Source organism: Emydura macquarii, unplaced genomic scaffold, assembly GCF_026122565.2.
Source record: "Emydura macquarii macquarii isolate MOO-44397 ecotype Brisbane River unplaced genomic scaffold, CSIRO-AGI_Emac_v2 contig_1146, whole genome shotgun sequence".
Classification (NCBI taxonomy): Eukaryota; Metazoa; Chordata; order Testudines; family Chelidae; genus Emydura; species Emydura macquarii.
The window spans coordinates 20,153,276-20,169,028 of NW_027131283.1; the positions used below are offsets into that span (position 1 = coordinate 20,153,276).

The 15,753-nt window shown below is 41.8% G+C and overlaps 1 protein-coding gene across 5 annotated transcripts in view; it reads left to right on the forward strand.

The window, feature by feature from the left end:
• Nucleotides 1–428: 428 nt before the first annotated feature.
• The window catches only part of LAMA2 (laminin subunit alpha 2), a 482,162-nt gene continuing 466,837 nt past the window's right edge, over nt 429–15,753 (forward strand). For all 5 annotated transcript variants that reach the window (XR_010919459.1, XM_067546727.1, XM_067546728.1 and 2 more), the window contains exon 1: nt 429–870. Coding sequence is in view for 4 of the 5 variants with exons in the window: in XM_067546727.1 (XP_067402828.1) it covers nt 555–870 (316 nt within the window). In the remaining variant the exon portion in view is untranslated. The remainder of the gene's footprint in view (nt 871–15,753) is intronic.

Sequence of the window (15,753 nt, forward strand, 5' to 3'; positions counted from 1 at the left end):
TCACCCCAACTGGAGGTGGGCTTTACTCCATGTTCTAATCAACTCAGGCTGTACTGGATCAGCCGGGGAAGCAAACTGAGGCTGTTGAGGGCCCTCCGCTGAGAACTTCCTCCCGTCGGCCACAGACAAAGGTACGCGCTGCCCGCTCATGCCTTGAGCAAGTCATGCCTGTTGTGGGGGGCTCCAGGAGAAAATAGTCGCTCAGCGTGGACGCCTGATTAGCCAACACCTTGATTTGCACCTGCCAGCCGGGCCAGTTCCAGGAGGACTAGTGTAACTCCTCCCCGGGGGGCTAACACCTGGCTGCGTCAGCTGAAGCAGAGCCAAGGAGGGGGCCCCTGCATGGCACGCTGGCATCCCAGCGAGAGCTCCCGAAAGCCGGTCTGCGCGCGCCCATGGAGAGCAGCCCCGAGAGAGCAGGGGCCGGGGCCGGGGCCGTCAGCTTTTGCCCCCGGCCTGTGTGGCCAGGCCCTTCAGCGGCCCCTCACTCCGCGGGCTCGCCTGGCTTTCGGAGCCACCCCTCCTGCCCTGCAGGGACCCGCTCGCTTCCCTGAATGCGAAAGTCTCCCCCAGACTGCGGGGCTGTGCCCTGGGAAGCGCCCCTGCAGCCGGGCTCTCCCGTGGGCCCTGCAGGGCGCCCGCCGTCTTGGGGCAGCGGCACGCTCTGCGGGGCGGGGAGGGCAGGGGTGTGTCCTCTCCCCCCCGCCCCGGAGGCTGTAGGGTCTCTGCCTCTTCCTCCTCCCTCTGCTGCTCTCCCAGGCAGCGGCTCCGGAGCAATGGCACGGGGAAGTTTGCCTCTCCTCCTGCTCCTCAGCGGGCTGGCCACTCCGGCCAGCGGCCAAGCGCAGCACCAGCCGCCGCAGCCGAGAGGTACCGTAGCGTTGTGGGTGTGGGTGAGTTGCCGCCTAGCTCTGAGTGAGCGGCCGGGTGGCAGCGCCGCGCTGCGCCGCTGGCTGAGGGGGCTCCTCTGCGCCCAGGTCAGCACCACTCCGCCCCCGTTCCCCACCGGTGCAGGGACTGGGTGTGAGCTTGGGGGAGGGGGAACCCCCTGGCAGGCCGGGTGGCACTGCCAAGGGTAGCGCTGGCGGCGTCCGAGGAGACTTTGTGGTGCTGAGTGAAGAGCGGCTCAGGCTCCCTCCACGTTTCCTTGCGTTTAAGCTGCGAGGCAGCAGCCAGCTGGGGTCCGACCCTGCCCCAGGCCAGTGGCGGGCAGCCGCCTGCTTGCCAGTGTCTCTGCCAAGCTGTGCTGATCATAGGCGCCTTGGTTCTGATCCCCTGCCCTTTCCAGGCACACGGGTAGTGTGCAGTAAAGGCTCTTTTGCGTGTCCACAGAGAACATAGCTGATTCCTGACCGATTTCCCCCCTCCTCCCACACACACACTCCTCCCCACAACAGCCTGTATTTCAGAAAAAGCCAAATACCAAGCAGTTCGCTTTAGTCAAGTTTCAAAATGCAGGTGAGCGAAAATAGTCCCACTTGCGAGTGACTATTTCAGACACAATCATCCCATGCAATATTGTAGCGTGAGAAATACAGGAGTTGTAGGCAGTGTATCTGTAACCCACTAACCCCCTCTTTTTGTCCTAGGACTGCAGAGGTGTTTATGGGCCACACTCTGCCTAGAGAGGTTCCTTAATATGTGCTAACAACTTGTATATCTCTATGACAGAAGAGTACCTTTCTGGGTCTGAAGAAGAGTTCTGTGTAGGTAGAAAGCTTGTCTCTCTCGCCAACGGATGTTGATCTAATAAAAAAAATTACCTCACCCACCTTGTCTCTCCAATACAGAAGTTGTCACTCGAAGTGTGATATTTTATACTTTATATATAGTCACACAGTTTTCTACTGGATTTGGTAGGGATGGACTTGAATATGAGTTCAGTTCTGCTTCTATCCAGCTGATGCCCCTACTCACATACATTTATAGGCATCTATTTCTGTGATTGTAATGAAGTACATATTGCATGCAGTGTTTTTAGGGCATTCTGATTTTAAACAAGATCTTAAGTTGATGGAGTAGTTTCATGATAGTTTAGAAGACATGATGGTGTCATTCAAACTTTGTAATTTTAAAAATGAAATACATCACTTCAGTGAGTTTATGTCCTTCCCAAGTACCCAAAATGTTGCCTGTAGTAATGCTTCGCAGTTATACAGAGCTGATTAGTAACTTTAAAATGAAAGGACAGTAGTTTTTTTGTGTGCTAAGACTGTATTATTGTTGGTGGGAAATAAAATGTGAAAGAGTAGTGTACAGATATGAAAATTTTAATAAGCCATATAAAAATAGCTTTTAAAAGTCTGTTTTCTAGTACAGTGGTTCTCAACCAGGGGTACACGTACTCCTGGGGGTGTGCAGAGGTCTTCTGGGGGTACATCAACTCATCCAGATATTTGCCTAGTTTTACAACAAGCTACATAACCATTTGCAAAGTCAGTACCAACTAAAATTCCATACAGACAAAATGAACGTAAGCAATTTTTCAGTAATAGGGATACAGTAGTGTGGAAAGGTTTAGAACCACTGTTCTAGAACACACAGTATCACTTTTACGGCCTGTCCTTGCTACCCTAACATTTTTAGCTTTGCTTAATAAAAGGAATTCAGTAAGGAGATACCATGGGTGTGTGATAATAAATATCTGATTAAAATAGCTAGAATAACAATGAGCTCCTAAATGACCTTGCTGTCACTCTATAACCTGAGAATAGCACACAGCTTCAGATTAATTTAGGGGTTTTGGTCCATTCAAGTTTTGGGTAAAGAGATTTGACACCTACTTTATAAAATTTGATGTATTATCTCAGAACAAGTATCTCAGGCAGCTGATTCCTTAATGCTAATTTTAACCATGTGAAGATAGATGACAGTTGACTACACCTCTTCATAGAACTTAAATAGTTGTGGTAAACCGAGGGCAAGAAATCTCACCCAGCCACATTGACTACATTTGGAAATTGATTCACTGGTAACTACTGAAGAGTAAGTCAGATTTTAAAATAGGGTATTTAAGATAGAGCACTACATACATTTGCCATAATTGTCATTTGCTTTTCCTCCAAGGAATTTTATTCTCAGCCAAAGAAACACTTGTTTTAGCAGGGTTTCTTTTAATATTTTCTTTTTTCTCTAACCATCCCTTTATTCATGGGAATGTGCTTTTCTTTAATCATGTCTTGGTTAGTCATGTCTTGGTTTTTGACGAAGAAATTTGCTCATTACTTTCCTCTTAAGAAGGAAGTGAGAGTTCTTTAGTTTTCAGCTACTTTATTTTGGGCTGCCACGCTGTTAGTTTTATGCTGTAGGAGTCCCGTTAATTCAGAGAGGAACTCTGGTACTTCTTGTAATAAAATGTTAAACTAAATGTAAATGGGACCTTTTTAGACCTCACTGCTGAATTCCAATACTGGACTGACAGTTTTCCACTTTATTTATATTGTCCCTAATCCCTTTTTAAGCTGCGCTACAGCTGCTAGGACTATACAGAGATGGCTCCACTGCTGAAGAATGATAGTCAACTGTATTGTAATTTTTTTTTTTTTTTTTTAAGGTGCAAAATCTGGTTTCAGTGACTGACTTCACCAGACCTGTTCTTACATTTCTAAGTTTATGTTCAGTATTTGGTTTTTCAGTTAATCTTTATTTAATGAATAATACTGTATGGTAAATGCTACTGTGTGACTTTGGCAGCAGTCTGGGGGATTTTGGGACAGGGAAAGAAGAAACTATGAAACAAATCTTGAACAATTTGGAAAACAGTACTTAAGACATTACAGAGAATTTCCATATTGCCATTTAAAAATGTAAAGCTTAGGAACATCTTGCATTTCAAACATGAACAGTCTGTAATGCTACATTTTAAATTGCTTGGAGATTTACTGTGGTCAGAAACCTGGAGTTAATTTTATATTTTGTTCTCTGCCACAGATGTTATTTGCTGTTCTGTAAACTGAAGTATTTATTTTTATGAAGTAAGTATTTTTGTAGAATTCTTCATAAACTGAAAGCATCATATCTGGTTAAGAATAAGCCCTGGTTTATACTACAGAGTTAGGTGGACGTAAGGCAGTTTACAGTGACCTAACTCTAATTATTTACACTTAGGTCTGGTCTACAATAGAGTTTTGTCAACAAAAGTCAGCTTTTGTCAACAAAACAGTGGAGGTGTACACACTGAAATGCTTCTCCCACCAATGTAACTCTGCTGCTATGCTGACACAACAAAACGCCCTCAGTGAGAGGCAGATGGCTTATGTCGATGTAGTTAGGCCGACATAGTGTCAATCTAGACACTGCATTGCTTACATTGACTGTTGCTGCCTTTCAGAAGCCATCCCACAATGCTCCACACTGACCGTTAAATCGGTGCAATCGCTCTTGGTGAGGACACATGCTGCCGACACAGGAGCGTAGTGTGGACATGCAAAAGCACTTTAACTACCATGGTGGCTGTAAGTTGATGTAACTTATGTCAACATAATTTTGTAGTGCATACTTGCCCCAAATATATTTTACAATGCTATTTCTTATAGGTTTGGGTATTTTATAGTTCAAGCAAAAATGGCAGGGGAATGTGCAGAAGCCCTTTTTAAAGCTAGACTGGACTTCATCCTTCTCCTTCCAGAATATTAGAAATAGACAATATTGGTGGGAATTCAGAAAGGAGCAACAAACACTTCAGTGAGCTTGGAGAGTGATTTTTAATAAGGAAAGATTGAAAGACTAAGGCTATGTCTAGACTGATGGCAGCAAATTTGCCATCAGATCGATTTATCCGGATTGATTGAGCGGAAGTGGAGACCCGCTTAATTGACCTGGAAATTGATGCTATTAATCCACCTCCACCAGGTGGAGTAACGCTGCATTGGTTGGAGGGCATTTCCCGTCAGCGCAATGAACTGAAGATACTGTGGTAAGCAGAAGTTAGGAAGTTGACATGAGATTCACAAGCTACTCTATGTAGCTTGTGTATTTCCCGTTAACTGCCGCTGAATTTGGCGGCAAGTGTAGACAGTCTAAATGTCTTACTGGGGAGTGAATATAAGCCTGCAAATATTTGAAAGGTTCAAGCACTAAGGACTAGAATCTAATACTTACGATGAGGAGTGCCTTATTCCGGGAATATATTCATTGATGTCAGCTGGTACTATTCGTGGAGTATAGTGTTCCTGAACGTGAGGAATGACATCAGAATCTGACTCTGAATTACCTAGAATGCCACATATATGCAATGGGGAAAAAATAAATGAAAGAGAAATTTAGGTTAAGAATCAGGAAAAACATCCTGAGGCCACTCTATTAGGAATAGACCAATGATACTTGGTCTGTGGTTCTAGCCCTGTATGCAGTTCTTTTGGGCATCACATATGGCTTTCCTGGAGTCTGATGGAACCTTTTCTCGCTCATGCCTGGAGTCACTAGAATTCTTTCTCCCTACAGTTAGCAGGAAGGAGGAAAGGTAAGAGATAGCAAACTTGTCCCCTGCCCCACCTCAGTCTCAGCAGAGAGGAGAATGCAGAAGGATAATGTATCAATGACAGTTGCAAAGAGCCATAAAGTATCCTGTAACATCATTATGATGCTGTCGCTCTGCACTGTTATGCACTAACAGTGATCAAAACAATTATTTGGTCATTTTCTGCAACTCCATTTAGTGGCATTTTTGTGACTCTACTTGATGCTTCATCTTTTTGTCTTCTCTTGTCTGCTGGTACTCAGGTACTCAAGCTGCTGTCTCTAACCTTTCCACCTTCCTGACTGCTCACAGTAGTGGGGGAAGACAACCTTCCCTAGTCTCTATACAGATCCAGACTCAGATAGGCTACCCACTTGTTTTTATTGTTGCTAGGGATCTGTGTTTGTCTTGGTCTGTTCAGAAAAGTTATTATTCTAGTTATTGGAAATAACTGCCAGACAACCTGTTCATGAGTCCAATACTGCAAGCTCAATGTGTGCAGAACTCCCATGGACACTCTGATACCAATGCAATGGCACAGTATAAGAGCCTAGGTATTAGGATCTGGACCCAAAAGCAGGGAGATGGATTAATAAGGATACAGATATATCTGTTAATATAAAGATCCCATTACAAATATTAAATCTTCAGAGTATTATGTGGATTTTGCTTCTGAAGGCACTGGTATTGATTGTTTGAGACTGAATACTAAACTAGATGAACTATTGCTCTGACCTAGTAGGGCTATTCTTATATTCTGATATAGGATACTTTCTGGAGGATTTTATTCTATCAAAGAAGATTAGAATCTTGTAACAGATCTAATCCTGCTCTGATATGCTTCATGGTACTTAACCGCTTTGCTGCTGTTTCCTGTTGCAACATTACTTGGAAGCATTAGGTTTCAAAATGAAGACTTAATTTGTTATGTGAAGAAGTGCTTTAGGTGTTTTTTACTCTATGTACTAGGTATCCATGAGAAACGTATATATTTTCCTCACTCTAGCAAATTGAAATTTAAGATAATTAGCACTTCACATCATAGATCTTAGAAATGAGAACTCATTTGGCACAATCATTTGAAAATGATTACTTGTAGGAGGAGCAAAATACAGGTTGCTTTAAAAAGTTTCTTCACACCATGTGGAAACTTGGTCCAGCTCCCTCCCAGAGCAGTAGATAGATGGATTAGATTTACCTCAGCCAAGGGAAAAAAAACAAGTGTTTGGGGGGAGTCTCTTTTTAACAGTATATAGTCTTTCAATCTCCCAGCTTCCTTCTTGCCTCTTGCCCTGTGGCATAGCTGGATTTGGCAAGCTCTAACTTTCACTCCTTTCCCGCACTTGATGTCCCTCACTATTTCACTGGCTACCAGTGGCCAGAACGTCAGTGAAGGAAGATAAAATAAAGCCCCCCTCTAGAGTTCAGTTCAAGTTCCTTTCCTCAGGTCTGGCTTCATTCACAGAGTTCAGAACAACCCAAAATACTTGATAACCACAGAAGCAGTTTCAGTACAGGACTCCCCCAAACCTCTGCCCCACCACCTCAATAGTCACCATTGTAGTAGCTTTTATAATCCACCAATATGCTAGTCAGCGAACTTGAATTCTACATGTAACCTTTTTAGCACCTTGAGACCTTGTCACACTCCTTTTTATACTCCTGTATCAATGAGCCCTAGGCCATAAGAGGTGGTGATGCTGTTGAGCCTGATGAGAAACAAGCTAGTTTACTGCTGCCACATCATTGAAATTGTTGGTTATTATTGTTATGCTTAGTGCAGAAAGCAAGCGCTTGAGGCTGAATCTTGTGAGATATACAATGGTGCTCTTTATTAGAGGAATTCCAGCAATCTCCTCCAAGCACTACTTGCTTGTGCATTAGAATAATTTCCACCAGAACTAGGGTTCCAGATTATAGTTTGGTGGCCTTAAAAGGAACGTATCATAACTGCTTCCCTCTGGCTGCTCAGAATGGTTGATTAAGGTTACATGCCTCCTTCTCTTGAGGGAGGCTGCTTCATTCCTAGGGAATATAGGGGAAGGAGGAAAGAGTAGCACAAAAAATGGAAAGGCTGAGGGAGAAGTCCAGCATTGGCAATGAAGCAAAGGAAATTCCTGGGTCAACTACCTCTGCCTTCAAAGTTTCAATGTTCATCTGTACCACCAGCTATAGAAAATCCACCTCTGACTACAGAGAGATGGGTTGGGTCTGTGTCTCTTGATGAGCAGCAAGAGCTGCCAGTCATCACCAGTCTGTTCATTGTCTTCCACTGCCTGGCCGTGCTAAGTGCATTTTCAAAGTGAGGGGAAACTACTGTCATCTGGTCTTTTGTCTGCAGTTTTGCAGTGGAAAGGTCTGGCCATAGATACCCTCCTTGTTGTGTAGCTTGGTGCCTCAGCTTAATTTTTCCTCCTGGCCACAGCATGGGTAGAGGGATTCAGGGGTACCAGGACTAAAATAGATCTCTTTGTCACTCTTGAAGATGCACAAGAGTATTTGTATTTTTTTTTTTTTTGCCATGTGACCTCATCTATGTATCATAGACTATGTAAATGTATGTTAGTATGGGCTTTACTTTAATCCTCCTTGTTTTATCTCCACAAGCCAATAGTACAAAAGATGACTGTCATAATGCTTCTGAGGAAAATTTGAATACATTACATTTTGAAAGCTCAAATTTTTGGGCTAAAAATAGGTTTTGCCAATCAGTCTACTAAAATTTTTGCTCCTCAAAACTTAAGAGAAATGGATGTTTTTGAGGATACAAATAGCACACAAAACAAATCAGTGAGAATTTTCATATTTTTCACCAGTTTTGTTTTGTCTATTCATAAATCATGTTCTTAAGGCAACTGTATATCTTTGTCTTTACTACTTACTGAACATAGGGAGATTAACACATTTTAAACTTTTGAAAGCGGTTGATAACTCTCTGAGTAGATTGGTTTCTTTGGGGTTGTTGATAACCAGAATCAATAGTTTTTTAGTGTGCAGAACTTCAGGAGTATTTTAGTGTCACTTTTCCCCTTTATAGCCTTCAGGCACAGCAGCTCCTAGTTCTCCAGTTCAGAGAAACAAAAGACACTTGACTTCCCGTTAACCTCTGAGGCTAGGACAAGAAGCAAGAGACTGAAATTGCAGCAAGGGAGATTTAGGTTGTACATTAGGAAAAACTTCCTAACTGTCAGAGTAGTGAAGCACTGGAACAAATGGCCTAGGGAGGTTGTGGAATCTGTCACTGGAGATTTTTAAGAACAGGTGAGACAAACACCTCTCGGAGATGATCTAGAATGATAATACGTAGTCCTATACTGAGGGCAGGGGACTGGACTAGATGACCTTTTGAGGTCCCTTCCAGTTCTACAGTTCTATGATTCAATTCCATGATTCTCCTTCCTGAGATTCACATTGCAGTTTCAGACAATTTGTCCCTTTTGGTTAATAAGTGTCCAATTACAACCTCCACCACTTGCTTTTAATTAATTCAGAATGAAGGAAGGAACTCCACCCCCACAAATGCCTTCATTCCAATCTGGCTCCTTGGACTGACAGTTCTTGGAGAATATCATAATTCTGAATAGAGGAGGCAGGATTTGCTCCTAGGTTCCAAATGCAGTTTTATGGCTTTCCTTCTTGTTTCCTAGATCACCAGACCCTGTCTATACCTAGGGTGATAATGCTAATGAGCATCAAATATATGTATATATTTGGTTTTCTCCATTTCCCCCAACCTTATGTTAGTGTCTTTTTAGACTCTAAGCTCTTTGCAGCAGAGGCTTTCTTTGTGAGTGTGAATCATGCCAAGCATATTTCTGATAATACACACATACTATTAATAATAATTGACTGCTGTCAAGGCTGAAAAGAACCCCCCTCCATTCTGGTTGTAAAAATAAATAGACAGAACTGACAATCTTGATACTGAATGTATCCCTGTCTTTGAGGCAGCAATGGAACGCCTTTGCTGGCTGCCAACAAACTAGTTCATAGTAGGCATCCTGCTAGGGACTGCACATCATTGTCCCTCTGAACGAACTTCTGTAGCCAGCCACAGATGCCTGATTTCTGCTTCACTGACATGCCAAACCGACTGCAGGATCTGCAACTATGTGTGCTTCCGAACCATGCCACGGGCACACACGCTCTCTATTTCCTCGCCCTTATGTCCCGCTCTGATACCTAGTGGCGGGACCTTTTTATCACCCATTGAAGGTGAGGAACCCTGGTGGGCCAGTCTGTATTCCACCTTCGTTTCACGGCCTGTCAGGGATATTAGCTTGTGGCTCCTTCTTGGAGCCGTGAACATGGGCATGTACTTGGTGCGGTTCACCCCTCATTTCGATACCTGTCCGTTTTGCAGCACGAGGGAAACCCTGGTGCAAATCTATCTGGAATGCGCCAGGTTGCAGCCCCTATTCTGGTTCCTCCAGAACCTCCTCCTGAGGTTCTGGCTTCACTTCTCCCCACACATTCTGATCTATGCACACCCCGTCCATGGCCCCACAAGGACCTCCCTCCTCCTCATCTTGGCTAAGGTGGCCATCTACAACACGAGGGAGAGGATGCTGGCTGAGGAGGTGCTCTGCGACTGTCTGGTCTATTTCCGTTCCTCTGTCAGATCACGTATCTGGGCAGAGTTCCTCTGGGCCGCATCCACTGGCTCTTTAGCTACTTTTGAGGAGCAGTGAACACTGTCCGGGGTTCTCTGCTTGGTGTCCCCTTCAGGTTCCCTTTGTTTAGCTCTCTGACCTTCACACCTGTTTCTCATTTGTTGTCCCCTGACAGTTGAATCCTGGGTCCTGTAGTTCCTCCCCTTAGGCTGGGTGAAGGGCTTTTAGCCATAAGTGGGCATGCGCCCACCCACGTCCCGGAACCCAAATTTCCTCCTTCACTGATGGCAGGTTGGATGCCCTTTTCAATCCAGAAGAGCAGATAGTAACTGAGATACTCAAGAAGAGTTTGAGAACTCTGAGAATATTGTTGTGCTGTGTGTGAGGTAAAGAGTGTGACTGTGACGATCTTGAACATTATAATTGCTTTTGTACCCGTTTTCTTCCTCAAGCCTTCTGCAGTCAGGATTTCCAAGAAATGTAATTTAAATTAATGAGTTTTGTTTTGTCAAGTAATAAGATTACATTTTGGGATTAATATATAAAAAGTCATCTGTTATTGTAATCAGCTATTTTAGCATAGATTACTCACCAGCCTCACCAATAAGAGTTTGACAAGAATTGAATTTACTGCCAGATTCCTTCAGCAGAAAATCTGACTCAGCCTAATGTCATTACAAGGTTTCCAACAGCTGTAGCAGCAATATGCCAGTGAATCCTTGTGAAACATTATGACTAATAAACATACTTTCACAGCATCCTATTCAAATACTACTAGTACAACTTGTCCTACTTCTAACTGACAATAGTATGTGCATGTATTTGGTTGCCTTTAATTTATGGGTTTGAGTCATAGTTAGGGTGACCAGATAGCAAGTGTAGAAAAATTGGGATGGGAATGGGAAGTAATAGGCACTTATATAAGACAAAGCCTCAATATTGGGACTGTCTCTATAAAATCGGGACATCTGGTCACCCTAGTCATAGTCATGGTAAAAAATTTAGTAAAGTTGAGGTTTGACTTCATGCCCATAACTTATAAGATCAATACAATTTATATTTAGCTACATTGAAACACCCAGTGTTTGCTTGTACCCAATTTACTAAGCAATCTAGTTAGCTCTGAATCAGTGACCTATCCTCTTCATTATTTGCCACTCCCTCAATTTTTATTATCTGCAAACTTTTTTCAGCAATTTTGTTTTCTTCCAAGTCATCAGTGTAACATTTTTATCACATAGGGCCAAGAACCTATACATGAAGGATCCCGCCCCCGAAAAACATCCGCTTGATCATGGCTCCCTGTTTAAAGTTACATTTTGAGATCCATTTGTGTGGCATATTAATTTTATATCTAGTTTTAATTCAAATTATTGTGTGATACCAACTCAAACACCTGTATTACGTCAACACTATTATCTACCAAACAAGTAATCTCATTAAAAATCAGTTAGACAGCATCTATTTTTCATAAACCTATGTTGATTTGCATTAATTATATTACTCGCTAATCCTTTATTAATCAATTCCCATATCAGCCATTTGATTCTTTCCTAGGATCGATGTTAGGCTGACAACCCTTTAATTACCTGGGTCATCCCACTTACTCTTCATAGAAATTGGCATAATATTAGCTTTCTTCCAGTCTTCTGGAACTTTCCCAGTGCTTCAAGACTTATTGAAAATCAAGATGGTCCAACAAGTTCCTTAGCCAGCTCTTGTAAAACTCTTGGACTCAAGTTATTTGGATCCTCTGTTTTAAAAGTATCCAATTTTTGTAGCTTCTATTTAACATATGACAGAGATACTAGTGGAATGGAAAGTATGTTATCACCATATGATGAGAGGATCATTTATTTTTCCCCAAATACAGAACAAATATTTATTGAACAGATCTGCCTCTTCTGCATTATTATTGATAATTCTACTATTTCCATGTAGTAAAGGACCATACCATTGCTAGGATTCTTTTTGTTCCTTGTATATTTTAAAAACTTTTGTTATCCTTAACTCTGCTGGCCATAGAGTTTGCCTTGTGTCCCTTGGCTTACCTTATCAATTTTCTACAATTCTTGACTTCTGATTGATTCATTACTATCCACTTCCTCCTTCTTTCATTTGTTTTATATATTATATAGCTGCCTTAACTTTCCCTCTAAACCAGGTGGTGGTTGGTTTGTTTTTTTTTTAAACCAGCATGGCTTTTATCCTTAGTTGTGGGATTATGGCATCTTTAGGTGTTCTTAAATGATTCTCATTTATATTCACACTTTTCTAACAAAATTCTTCCTCACGGCTGATTTGTCTCATAATTGTTTTCAGCTTTGTGAAATTGGCCCTATTAAAGCACCAAGTATATTTATTAGTGGTCTGGAGTTTATTCTGCTTGCACACTATAAATGTGATCAAGTCATGTTCTCTTGTACCCAATTTTTAGTTCTGTGATTGGTTCATCCTTCTCTGCTAGGACAAGGTCTGATATAGAATTCCCCTGGGTCAGCTACAACATTTCTTTTATGTTATGAAATTATCTAATGTTGAGAAATTCTGAAGATGTTTTTAGTATTGACAGCATGAGATTTTACGTATTTGTCATCCAAATTGAAGTCCCCCATGATCAAACAGTTCCCCCCCCCCCCAACACACACATTATAGATAGCTGTGTAAGGAAGAGGTCATTCTAGTAGGATTTGGCGGTCTGTAGCAGATACCGACTAAAGAGACCCAGGTTCAATTCTCTGCTTTGCCAAATACTTCATGTGTGGAATGGGATGGAAATGAGTTTTAAATGTAGGTTATCTTAAAAATTCTGCTAGACTGCTGCATCTTGCATCTGTACCTTGAGGTGCTTAATTTTCTTTGAAAATCTGTACTTTGGTTGTTGTTTACCTCAGTTCCCATTTGTAAAATTGAGGAGTTTATAGCACTTCACTATCTCACAGGGGTACTGAGAGTAAATCAGCATGACTGATTTTTTATTTATTTATTTATTTATTTTTGGTTCCCAGACTGAACTGAGAAATTAGGGGAAGAAAATAATTTTGGGTTAACCTAAAATGAAAACTTTTTGACATATCAATAGTTTGACTTTTGTTTTTGGGCACCCAACCCAAAATGAAGTGGTTTTTCTCTTTGAGCTTTTTAAAATGTTTTTTAAAAATAAAATTGAAAGTAAAATTGAAAATATTTTTTGTAATAAAAAAATCAAAACTTAATTTCTATAATGTTGAAATGACATGTTTTGCGTTTCCTCAGAATTTGTTGTATTCAGATGAAACAATCCAGCAAATTTGATACAAATTTGCAACATATTTCAGTCAACCTGAATCTGCATTTTTTAACACAATTATTTGGCCGAACTTTTTGCCCAGCTCTACCTCAGTGGATATATATATATTAAAGGGCTTGTCTACACTTACCTTGGAGATTCGGCGGCAGTCGACCGGAGTTACGCAAGCTACGCAAAAAACTTGCGTAACTCCCATCGACTTCTGTGGTTCTGTTCTGCGCGCCGTCTTCACTGCACTTCGCCGACGGAAACCGCCTTCCCTTCGACGCAGTGCTACGCCACTTGAGAAGGTGGTCTTAATACATCGATTTCTGGATCAACTGAGCAGGTCTTTACTGACCACTCAGTTGATCCAGAGTGTAGACAGCCAAAGATTGAGGCACTCGTATACTATTCTAATGAGGCAGGATGTAAGTACTAAGACAGATCTCTTTTTTTGTTGTTGAGGACTGGCCTAAACTAGAAAGTTAGGTTGACATAGCTATGCTGCTCAGGGATATGAAACTCACATAGTTAAGCTGACCTAAGTCCAAGTGTAAACCGTGCTAGGTCAGTGGAAGAATTCTTCTATTTACCTAGTTACTGCTTCTTGGAGAGATGGATTTGCTGCAGTAACAGAAGAACCTCTTCAGTTGCTGTAGTATGTTTCTACGTTACAGCAGCACAGATACAGAGGTGCGTCTGTGCTGCTGTAGCATTTCTAACGTAGACGTATCCTAAGACCATCTCTCCCTTGGTCACTACTCTCACAACCTCCCATTACTTCCCTGTCATTGCTATCTTCCTTCAAATATACTGCAAATTAACATTGCAATCCATGTGTGGTATTTTAAATATATTTTCCAATTTTCCTTAGATCACACATTAAAATTCACACGATTGGCACTTGGGAATGCCCAGAGCATGTTGCTTAATGAGGCACTTTCCTGCATGTATACTAGTAGTTCTAGTGGAGCGCAGACAACATTAGCACCATGGTCATCTGTGTTAGCTGCTGAATGGTCTCTATCCTGTTGCAAAGCAATATGCTATGGCATCTCCCAATACTGACTGCATGTATACATGGCATACACATAGGCATGTAAGGAAACGCATCACATAATAAACTACTTGAGACCTTCCCCTGTTCTGTTGGCATCTCTGGTAGATGCAAAACTACTGCTATAAATTTGTTCTTGAATACTTTTCAGATATGGAAAAATAAATGCACCGCAATATTTTCTTATGACTTGATATATGTATGCAAAAATACTAGTTACAGCAGCATCTATTATTAAGGTTAAGATTTTGTCATGATTATTTTCAGTAAAAGTCAGGGACAGGACCAAAATTCATGGAAGCCTGTGGCCTGTCATTGACATTTACTAAAAATAACTGACAAAATGGGGCTGATTGGAGGGATGAGAGCCCGAGCCCTGCTGTGTGCAGGGAATGGTCCAGCACCCACCGCTGCTGTGGCTGACAGCTCCAGGGTCCCCAGCTGCCCGCCAGGGCTCAGAGCTGTGGGGCCACGGCTGGGAGCTCCAAGGGGCCCCCGTGGCAGCTGAAGTAGACAATGTCATGGAGGTCTCTGGAAGTCACGGAATCCATGACTTTTGTGACCTCTGTGACATAATCTTATCCTTGTCTGTTATACCTGTATTTTCTAAATCTCATATGCTAATGGGTGGCTGTATAGGAGCATGGAATTCCTCTGGGACAAGAGGGTGCCATGAAGCAAATTGAAAACCTTACTTTTTAAACAAACACATTGTAGTATGAATTAAACCATTTTGGGTTTGGTTTGTTTTTTTTTTTTTTTAATTAGGCATGCAATACTTGTGCTTATGTTGTGTGAAATCCCAAGACTGTATATGCAAATGACCAATGCTAGTGATTGTGTGCCTGAAGTCCTTGCAATAGCACATGTGAATTCGGGGTGCAATTGTCCATGTATTTTGTACATAAGGTGGTGTAACTGGCAAAGCAGCACTAGAGGTATATTTTGCCTGGCAAACCAGGCAGAGAAGTAGTTACAATTACTTGGTTTTTTTTCTTTATGCCATTTTCAGATCTTAGGATGATCTCCAGCCCCCACCATAACAATTGTTTAAAAAGTATAACTTTGAAAAAAGTTAAAAATACCCGATATAATATGTAGCATAAACAGACTAAACCATTCATTGATAAGCAGTAGAGTTGTTTTCTGTTAGTGATATAGTACAATATAACTGATCTGTGGTTCCACCACTTTTACTACCTCTTCTTAATAGGTATTGTAATTGAAAATGCATGTTTAATTGGCAGTGTATTTTCAAAATATCTAAAGCATGGATGATTTCTCTTTTGAGAAAGTTGTGCTTTCTGCAGCTCAGCAGAAATCCTTCTGAATTAGTATCATTGTATTAGGCTTG